General features: G+C 53.8%; 1 protein-coding gene across 2 annotated transcripts; it reads left to right on the top strand.

Annotated features, from left to right (window-relative positions):
• The first annotated feature begins 326 nt into the window (after positions 1–326).
• On the top strand, positions 327–10,235 carry NAGPA (N-acetylglucosamine-1-phosphodiester alpha-N-acetylglucosaminidase). Of its 2 annotated transcripts, XM_077906514.1 has the most exons (11): positions 327–442; positions 527–988; positions 2,716–2,855; positions 3,749–3,857; positions 5,024–5,152; positions 5,626–5,831; positions 5,936–5,983; positions 6,989–7,117; positions 7,302–7,433; positions 7,565–7,628; positions 9,387–10,235. In XM_077906514.1, the coding sequence occupies exons 1-11, from the start codon at positions 360–362 to the stop codon at positions 9,595–9,597; spliced, it is 1,713 nt and encodes a 570-aa protein (XP_077762640.1). In that variant the 5' UTR covers positions 327–359; the 3' UTR covers positions 9,598–10,235. The 2 variants fall into 2 exon arrangements, with proteins under 2 accessions (XP_077762640.1, XP_077762641.1); XM_077906515.1 differs by lacking the exon at positions 7,302–7,433.
• The last annotated feature ends 349 nt before the right edge of the window (positions 10,236–10,584 follow it).

Genomic DNA, 10,584 nt, shown 5'->3' with positions numbered 1-10,584 from the left:
GAGTCCTTTGCCATTATTCTCGGAACGTGCGATAGGTTTGAAATTACATACGCAGGAAAGCTCTCAGCACCACCCCAGCTCCATGAACTTTCAGAAAAAAAAGAAAGAAGAGAAAAGAAAAAAGAAAAGAAAGAAAAGAAAAGAAAAGAAAAGAAAAGAAAAGAAAAGAAAAGAAAAGAAAAGAAAAGAAAAGAAAAGAAAAGAAAAGAAAAGAAAAGAAAAGGAAAAGAAAAAGCCCATAGTAAATTATAGGACAAGATCTCGCGATATCCAAAGGAGCCCGAGCTATTCGGCCGGAGTGCTACTAAGAGCTTGAGTCACGCGGGGCGGTGCCACGTGATCCGAGGCCCGGTTCCAACATGGCGGCCTCCATGGGTCGCTGGCTCTTCCTCCTTGCGCTGCTCGGCTTCCTCCAGGAGGCGGCCAGCAGCCTCGGCTCGGGGTGAGTAAAGGTCTCCAGGGGTGAGCCTGGCTTCGGGGGAGGGGGACACAGTCCTCCGAGCTCACGCCCGCCCTATCCCCGCAGGGCCTCCCGCGACGACGACCTGCTGCTGCCCTACTCCCGGGCGCGCGCGCGCCCCGCCCGGGACTGCTCAAGGGTGCGCGCGGGCAGCCGCGAGCACGAGAGCTGGCCCCCCGCCCCGGCGGCCCCCGGCGCTCGCGCTCAAGGTCCGGCGGTGCGCACCTTCGTTTCGCACTTCGGGAGCCGCGCGGTACCCGGCCACCTGACGCGGGCGGCAGAGCCCCTGCGCACCTTCTCGGTGCTGGAGCCCGGTGGGTCCGGGGGCTGCGCTTCCAGGCGCCGCGCCACCGTGGAGGAGACGGCGCGGGCCGCCGGCTGCAGAGTCGCCCAGAACGGCGGCTTCTTCCGCATGGAGACGGGCGAGTGCCTGGGGAACGTGGTGAGCGACGGGCGCCGGGTGAGCAGCTCCGGGGGGCTGCAGAACGCGCAGTTCGGGATTCGCCGCGACGGGACCCTGGTCACCGGGTGAGGAGGCCGGGAGCCTCGTGACTGTCGAGGGCGGAGGACCTGAGATTGGGGTTGTAGCCGTGGTGCTGGGCTCAAGGCGCCTAACGAAGCTGGGCCTCCGTTTCCATTCTGCAGACTGAGGGGAGTAATACTTTTCCAGCGCTCGGTCAGCTCCCGGTGTCGCTGAGCGCTCGCAGTGTGTGAACATGCAGCGCGGTGAACACGCAGACAGCCCTTGTCTTCACGGAGCTCTCTCTCTCTCTCTCGTTACTTGGACGAGTAAATAAAAGGCAGGGAAAATAATGATAAATCTAGATTGAATACAAGTAAAGAAGCAAGGAACAGAGTGAACCAATGTAAGTGCAGTGTGGGTTTTAGGGAGGATCAACAGGAAAGGCCTGAGAAGGTGAACTCTGGGATGAGACTGAACATTAGTCGCAAGTTTAGCCAAGGTCAGAACTGGACAAGGAGCACTACGGTCAGAAGGAACAGCAAATGTTAAGGCTCAGAGGTGCATAGGGGTTGTGTGTGTGTGTGTGTGTGTGTGTGTGTGTGTGTGAGGGGTGGAAGGAGCAGAGTATCCGAGGATGACAGGACTGACTGGTTATTTAAAAACATGCCCTAAGGGCACCTGGGTGGTTCGGTGGGTTAAGTGACTACCTTCCTTCAGGCTCAGGTCATGATCTCAGAGTCCGGGGATCAAGCCACATGTCTGTCTCCTTGCTCAATGGGGAGTCTGCTGGTCCCTCTCCCTCTGCCCCTTCTCCCACTTGTGCTCTCTTTCTGAAATACATGGGTAAAATCTTTAAAAAACAAACAAAAAAAACAGCATGCTCTATTCCTGGCTGGAAACTAGGTTGGAGGGACCAAAGTAGAAGCAAGGAGACCAATTAAGACTTGTCAGCAAGGGCAGCCTGGGTGGCTCAGCGGTTTAGCACTGGCTTTCGCCCCAGGGTGTGATCCTGGAGACCCAGGATCCAGATCAAGTCCCGTGTTGGGCTCCTTGCAGGGAGCCTGCTTCTCCCTCTGCCTGTGTCTCTGTCTCTCTCTCTCATAAGTAAATAAATAAAATGTTAAAAAAAAAAAAAGTTGTCTGCAGGCCTCAGGTGGTAGTTTGGCTAGAATGATGGCCTAGGAGGTTGAGGGCCAGTGATGAACTTGAAATCTGTTGAGAATCGTGGTTTAAATTACTTTTTAAAAAGATTTTATTTATTTATTCATGAGAGACACAGAGAGAGACACAGAGACACAGGCTGAGGGAGAAGCAGGTCCCATGCAGGGAGCCCGATGCGGAACTCCATCCTGGGACCCCAGGATCATGCCCCGGGCCTAAGGCAGGCACTAAACCACTGAGCCACCCAGGTGTCCTTCGTGGTTTAAATTAGATGAGGTAAAAGTACCTAGGTGGCTCAGCAGTTGAGCATCTGCCTTTGGCTCAGAGCATGATCCCTGGGATGGAGTCCCACATTGGGCTCCCCCGATGGAGCCTGCTTCTCCTTCTGCCTATGTCTCTGCCTCTCTCTGTGTGTCTGTCGTGAATAAATAAAATCTTAAAAAAAGTAATAAGATAAGGTATTAACTGGGATGCATAGACTGTTTACAAAGGCTACACTCAGGATCAGGATGGTTCCTGAGACACCAGGAGGAATCAAGCAGCCAACCTGAGGAGGGGGAGGTAGGAGGGAGCCCTACTACCTGCAAATGTCCCTGCTGCTAAGTGAATGTCATGACTTTTCTTTGTCCAGGTACTTGTCTGAAGAAGAGGTGCTGGACACTGAGAATCCATTTGTGCAGCTGCTGAGTGGGGTCGTGTGGTTGATCCGCAATGGAAGTGTGTACATCAACGACAGCCAGGCGGCTGAGTGCGATGAGACACAGGAGACAGGTCTGGGGGCAGGGTGTGGCATAGTCTCGATGAGAACCAAGATCGATGGGCTGGTGGGGAAAGCTGTTCTTAAGTCTTTGAGCAAGTACTATTTTAGGTACAGGAGACCCATGGGAATTATAGCAAATAAGGTCCTTGCTCTCAGGGAATACATAAGAGAGAACGGGTATGTAATTTGCTGGAAGTGGTAAGTGCTAAGAAAGAAAAAGTTGGGGGAGAGGGAATAGGTAGAGGAAAGGAACTGTGAATAGAATCCCGAATCCCTGAGGGTAAGGCCCAAACCTGTATGGTTTTTTTTTTTTTTTTTTTTTTTCCCCAAACCTGTATGTTTTAACAAATCTTTTGGGTAATTCAGTTTGAGAACCACTGGGATGTGGAATACTGGGATGGGAAGGGATACTATGGCCTTGATGTGGAAATGGCTGCTTTAGACTGGGCAGTCAGAGAGGTCTCACTGAGGAGGTACCCTAGATTGGAAAGAGCAAACCACAGGAGGAGCTGAGGAGAAGCACAGTCCCAACCCGAGGGAACAGAAGGTGTAGAAGCCCTAAAGCAGAAAGTTGCTACAGGGTAGTGAGAGAGGAGCCCCTGGAGATGAGGTAGGAGAAGCCGATGAGGGTGGCCATGGTGGGCCTTGGATTTTGTGCTGAGAACAGTGGAAACCATTAGAGAGTTTTCCTCAGGAGGCTGATGTCACTTAATTTACACCTAAGGGGGGCCATCTGGCTACTGTGGGGAGGCTGAGTGGGACGGGGCAGAGAGGAGGCAGGACGACATGTCTAAGCAAGACGCTGGATGGCATGGACCCGAGTGGCATTGGACTGGCCAAAAATAGCAGAGCCCAGGAAGCTTCCCACAGAGCCAGGTGATCAGCCAGGCTTCTTCTCTTTTAGGTTCCTTTAGCAAATTTGTGAATGTGATGTCAGCCAGGACAGCTGTGGGACATGACCGGAAAGGGCAGCTGGTGCTCTTCCACGCGGACGGGCAGACGGAGCAGCGGGGGTGAGTGCCAGGAACTGGGAATGCCAGGCCTGGGCTGAGTCCTGCTTTGAAGAACTTCAGCCCACGGACAGCTGAATACGTAAGAGGAGACAAAGAAGACCCCTTTGCCAGGTCTAAGTCCCGGTCCTACCTAAGAGCCCTTTGGACTCCCACCTGTTCCCTGGGGATGTTCATTGTCTATCTGTCCTCTGCCTTCCCACCCAAAAGGGTCCCTAGGTCTCTCTCACTTCTGAGAACTCCTTGTCCTCTACAAGCTTCCTCTCATTCTCTCCAACTTTTGGCCTCTGCTCTCCTGAGCCCCAGATAGGAAGTAATTACAAAGTTAGCAGGAGAAGAGCTCTGTTCCGGTCACAGCTCTGCCATTTGCTAGCTCTGTGGCCACAGATAAGTCACTTAACTTCCTTGAGCCACAGATTTTTCTCTGTGAAGAGTGTGTTAGTTTGCTATTGCAGACAAGCACGAACAGCACCCATTCATTAATCACAGTTCTGTAGGTTGGAAATCTGGGGGGCTCTCCTGGGCCCTCCGTGTTCCAGGTATCCTGTGCACGAAATCAAGCCATTTACCAGGCAGGGCTCTACTCTGGAGCTTCGTAGAAAGAATCCTCTTCTCAGCAATTTCGGGTTGTTGGCAGAAGGCGCTTCTTTGTGGTTGTTAGGACTAAAGTCTGTGTTTCCTTGCTGGTCGTTGGCTGGGAGATCCTCAGCTCCTTCAGGCTGCCCACGTTCCTTCCCATGCGTGTTACCTGCCCCCATCGCCAAGCCAGCAAACGTGTCCAGTCCCTTCATTCCCTTTGCATTTCCAGTCTCTCACTTCACATTCTGCCAGCAGCCAGGGAAAGGTCTGCTTGTAAGAGCTCTTGTTTTTTTTGTTTTTGTTTTTGTTTTTTTGTAAGAGCTCTTGTGACTCCATTGGGCCCACCCCAATAACCCAGGACAGTGTCCCCCCACTTGCAAACAGCTGAGCCATATAAACACAGTCAGGGGAGTGATCTTTCATTATATTCACAGCTTCCGAGGTTGAGGACGGAACATTTTGGGGGGAAGCTCATTTAGAAATTTGTCTGCCAGGGTGGATGGCGTGATACTGTCCACCACGGAAAGTAAGACCAGTTAAAGTGGAAATGGGGGTTGGATATAGTCAGCATTAATGCTCTTGTGCTACAGCATTAACCTGTGGGAGATGGCTGAGTTCTTGCTGAAACAGGACGTGGTCAACGCCATCAATCTGGATGGGGGGGGCTCTGCCACCTTCGTGCTCAACGGGACCTTGGCCAGTTACCCATCAGATCACTGGTAAGCATGCCAGAGCCCCATCCTTGAGGTCGAAATCCCAGCCAGTCCTCAGCTGTCTCGTTCAAATGTTGAGCACCTACTGTGTGCCAGGCCCTGAGGATTCAGCAGTGAGCAAGAAGAGCCAAGATCTCTGCCTCTCACTAATTAAAGGAGGAGTGTTGAGTTCTATGTAGTGTAGCAGTACCACCCACACCAATGAAAGGGGGTTGATAGGTCAGAGCATAATGGAACCTGAGACCTGAAGGTGGAAGAGGTGGCAAGGCTGGGCCAGGAGAACCTTCTGGGCTGTGAGAACAGCATGTTTAAAGGCCCTGTGGTTAGAAGAGATTGTCAGGATGAGAAGAACCTGTAAAAGGCTGGAGAAGGGGCAGTGGAGAGCGGCAGTCCCCCGGGGCTATAGGACAGGGGTAGGGGGCGTTAGCTGGGGATGGCCAGAGCCTTGGCCTCTCTTCACACACCATGTCCCCCTGCAGCCAGGACAACATGTGGCGCTGTCCACGCCGCGTGTCAACTGTGGTGTGTGTGCACGAGCCCCGCTGCCAGCCGCCTGACTGCAGCGGCCATGGGACCTGTGTGGAGGGGCGCTGCCAGTGCACGGGGCACTTCTGGCAGGGCGCTGCCTGCAACAAGCTGGACTGCGGCCCCTCCAACTGCAGCCAGCATGGGCTTTGCACAGAGAGTGAGTGGGGTCTCTGGGGAGGCAGCTGTAACTGGGGCTCCCAGCTCTCACGGCCCTGGCCCCGCCTGGGCCCTCACCTGGCCGTCTCGGTCTTGTCTTGGCAGCTGGCTGCCGCTGTGAAGCTGGATGGACGGGGTCCAACTGCAGCGAAGGTAAAAGCCACCAGGCCAGCTGCCTCCCCACCCCAGGCCGCATGGGGAGAGGGGGAGCGGGGCAGCCGCCTTTATCTCCCTCCCTTTATCTCCTGTTTCTTGCTCTCGCCTGACTGTGAATCACTGCATCAGTGTTCTGCAGCAGCCACAACAAATTCCACAGACTGCATGGCTTAAAACAACAGAAATTTATTCTTTCACAGTTCAGGAGGACCAAACTGCAAAATCAAGGTGTCTGCACTTGAGAGGGCCCACACTCCCTCTGAAAGGTCTAGGGGAGGCTCCTTCCTGCCCCTTCCAACTCCCGGTGGCTCCAGGCTCCCTGGCCTTGTAGCTACGTCATTCCGGTCTCCGTCCTCACACGGCCTTCCCCCGTGTCTCTCCGTTCCCTTACACGTTGCCCAGGTCGTTGGATTTAGGGCCCACTCTAAACCCAGGACGTTTTTATCTCTTAAGATCTTAAGTTAATTGTATTTGCAAAGACTCTGTGTCCAAACATAGTCATGTTCAGATTCCAAGAATTAGGACATAACTTTTTGAAGAGACACATTTCAACCCACTGCAACCATCCAGAGTTTCAAATCCTTCAGGATTTTTTTTTTCTTTAGTAAGTGAGAGAAATGAGCCCCTCAGCCTGACCTGCCCAGGTGCTCCCGCCGCTCCTGGACTCACTGACAACTCTGCTCCTCCACACTGCATCGTAAAGGCCCTGTCCTCAGGGCCCTGCCTGCCCCACCCCGTCCAGGGGTCTGCTGCTGCTGCCCACTTGCTCACATCCCTCCTGCACTTGTACATCCACGTCTGCTCTGTGGCTCACCAGCCACCTGCCCATCTGGACAGGAAGCTGCAGGAGGGCAGAGCCTCAGGGCCTGCCATAACCTTCTGTTGGAAGAATGTGTGAACCTGCAGGGCCACTTGGGGTGACTAATGTGTTTGCAGTCCTGTTGGCCCTAGCCTAGGAGGGGCCAAGCTGCATGTTGAGAAGAAACCTCTTTTCCCTGCCAGCTTGCAGCAATAGCTCCTTCGGGGAGGACTGCGCCATGAAATGCCGGTGTCAGAATGGAGCTGCCTGTGACCCAGTCTGGGGGACTTGCACTTGTACTTCCGGCTTCACTGGAGACACCTGTGAGCAGGGTACGCTAGGTGGGCCCCATGTCTGCCAGGAGGAAGCACCACCCAGGGGCACCTCTGGGGTCTAGCCTGAGAGGTCCCCGGGGGCACTTGTGCTTCAGCCCAGCTCTGCACACACCTGGGGCGCATCCTGTCAGTGCAGAGTGAGGCCCTGCCACTGAGACCTCCACATCTGCCTCCCCTCCAGAGTGTCCCCTTGGCTGGCACGGGCCAGGCTGTCAGAGGCCTTGCGAGTGTGAGCACCAGTGTCCCTGTGACCCCCAGACTGGTAACTGCAGCCTGGCCCAGGCACCAGCCCTTAACAGCATCCTCTCCCAAGGTATGGCTCCTCCTGGACCCCCGGGGGCAGGAGGGGGGCACACTCTTCTCTTCCCTGCACGTCAGCCTCTCTGTGGTGTCTTTTTTTTTTTTTTTTTTTTAATTTTTTTTTTTCTCTGTGGTGTCTTACAGTGAAGCAATGTCTCCGGCCATCCCAGACCACCCTGAGACCAGGAGAACTCTCCCTTCTCACCGGGTAGGAGATTCGGTGGGACTTGGGGCGGGGATGGGAGCAATCCCCCCTCCCTCCCCCTGTGAGGTATGGCCTCTGCTCAGGGACTAGGCAAGGCCAGGGGGTGGCAGAGGGGCACCCAGGTGACATTTCTTCCAATGTAAGAGCATAAAGAGTGACAGCTGATGCTCACAGTCACCAAAGTCATCCTGGGAGATGGTGAGAAGGACCCTGGTCTCCACCCCAGTGGGAGTCCAGAGGGCAGGGCATCGGGTTCCTTTCCCTGGACATAAGACTCAGGACTTATTTTCTCAGTAGCTGGCACAGAAGTGTCCCAAGGAGCTCACGTCATTTCTCAAGCACTTCTGTGTGCTCCTTGTGCTCTTTAGCTCTGTTTTCTGGTGAGTTGGTCTCCAACTTGACCTCTGGGAGGGTGTACTGAAAAGAGACTGCCGGGTTCCAGCTCTAGAGTTTCTGCTTCAGTAGGGCTGGGCTGGAGCCTGAGAATCTGCATTGCCAGTGCTACCCCAGGTGGTGCTGATGCTGCCCGTATGGGGACCTCGCTTTGAGAACTTCTTTTCTTGTGGTTCTCACGTCATGGCCCAACCCTGGGTACCAGCCCAGCCCCACCCTCGTTGGAGGTGGGAATCAGATGTGGGTATGAATGAAAAGCTCCTGGCATCCTAGGGGACAGTCTCATTACTAACGCAGATCCCAGGTCCCTCCTGGAGGTCTTGACTTGTGACCCTGGGGTGAGGCTCCAAAGGCCCAGCACCACATGTGAAGAAAACCCCTGGAAACGTACTTTGAGAAAGCACCCAGAGCAGTGACAGTGGCTCCCAGGAGCACCCTGCTCCCAGTCTTTTTTTTTTTTTTTTTTTAATTTTTTTTATTTATGATAGTCACAGAGAGAGAGAGAGGCAGAGACACAGGCAGAGGGAGAAACAGGCTCCATGCACCGGGAGCCCGATGTGGGATTCGATCCCGGGTCTCCAGGATCGCGCCCCGGGCCAAAGGCAGGCGCCAAACCGCTGCGCCACCCAGGGATCCCCCTTTTTTTTTTTTTTTTTTTTTTTTATTTACCCTGCTCCCAGTCTTAAGTTCAGTCTCCTTGGGTGTGAGACTGTGAGCCCCTCCTCCCCAGGGCAGACCTGGAACCCATTGACAGCTGCTGGCAAGGGAAGTGGAACCCAGAGAGGCTGACGAGCATGCCTCCCAACAATGTGCTTGTGTCTGCTTTTGCGTTGAGGCCTTCAGCCAGAGAGAGTCCCATGGAGAAGGAAAACAGGATTATTGAAGGACCCCGCCAGCTCCACAGGAGGGAGGAGGGGGTGCAGTTCTCTCTGCTATTTCTGCCTTGAGGTTTCTGGAACAGAGACCCACAATTGTGATCAACATGTCCTGGAGCACAGGATGCAAACTCACACCTTTTGTGGCGTCATCATAAGATCCCCAACTGTATTTTATTTGGCCTGCGTAATTTAAAAAATTTAAGATAGATGTAGCAACATCTGAAAATCGGTAACATTCATGTGAAAATTTTTTTTCATGGTTTCTCTTGAAATGTCAAGAGATGTGGCAGGGCTAGTCTGCCATCCCACGTGGTGACCATCACTCCTGCTCCCCAAACATGGCCCTGCCAGGTCCACTTTGCTCCTGGACAGTCTTTGTGTTTTCCCTGGAGGCCCCTGACTCTGCCTCTGTTCTGGCGGAGGGAAGAAAGGGAAATCCTTCCAGCACTTCCCCAAAACCCCCAGTTTAGGCTTTCTCTTCTGCACACAGGTCCAGCTGGCTGGCCCTCACCCTGGGCCTGGTTTTCCTTCTGCTGATCAGCACGGTGGCAAACGTGTCCTTGCTCCTTGGCTCAAGAGCAGAGCGAAGCCGGCACCTGGATGGAGCCTATGTTTACCACCCACTGCAGGAAATGAATGGGGAGCTCCTGGCTGCGGAGAAGGAACAGCCGGCTGATGCCCACAACCCCTTTAAGGACTGAAGCTGCCAGCTGCCCATCATGGCCTGCTCTGAAGGCTCATTTCGACACGGTCCTGATTTCTGCAAGGGGAATTTCAAGGCCGCTGACCATCTATCTGGGTGATCTCAGCCCTGGTACCAAGCCAAGCTTCTGATAGCACCTGTGCCTCTACCCCTCACGTGGCCCGGGGCCCTCACCTGGTTGCCTGCCATGACACATGCAACCCCAGCAATGCAGTGCTCCCCAGAGAGAGACTGCCTCCTTCCCTGCCTGCCTGTGTCTGCTGCCTGTGAGGCCTGTCCTCCAAGGGCCTGCTCCGCTGCCAAAGAGACTCCAGCCTCCTGAGGCTGGGGCTGCTAGCGATGGAACTCACCATGACCGTGCCATGACCGGGACAAGGTACGGCCAGCCCCACTGGACAGGGATGAACTAAAGAGACGATGGCCACGTCACCGGACCCTTTTCTACAGACTTCATCACAGAATTTGCCAATTAGAATTTTATTTCCTATCATGGAATGCTCCTTGGAAGAGATGGAGGATGAAATCATGTTTACAAGCTTTCTATTTTGGCATCCTGCTGCAGAGAGAGTTTTTTTCTATCACTTGAATAAATCAATGTAATAAAAGGAGCCCCCCGGGGGGCACCTAAAGCCTGAATTGTGGATTGTGGATTTCTGGATGTGCCTAGGCCTTTTTTTTTTTTTTTAGATTTTATTTTATTTATTCATGATAGGCACAGAGAGAGGCTGAGACACAACACAGGCAGAGGGAGAAGCAGGCTCCATGCAGGAAGCCCGATGTGGGACTCAGTCCTGGGATCTGGGGATCACACCCTGAGCCAAAGGCAGACACTCAATCACTGTGCCACCCAGGCATCCCGGGATGTGCCTAGGTCTTAACAGGTGGGGTTACTTCACCTGGATCTGGGGTCATAAACAAGCAGCCCAAAGCACTTCCAGCTCCCTGATCTATTTTTTAATCCAGGACTTCTCACTTTATGGTGCAC

Source organism: Canis aureus, chromosome 8 (genome assembly GCF_053574225.1).
Source record: "Canis aureus isolate CA01 chromosome 8, VMU_Caureus_v.1.0, whole genome shotgun sequence".
Lineage (NCBI taxonomy): Eukaryota > Metazoa > Chordata > Mammalia > Carnivora > Canidae > Canis > Canis aureus.
This window is presented reverse-complemented; position numbering and strand designations above follow the sequence as displayed.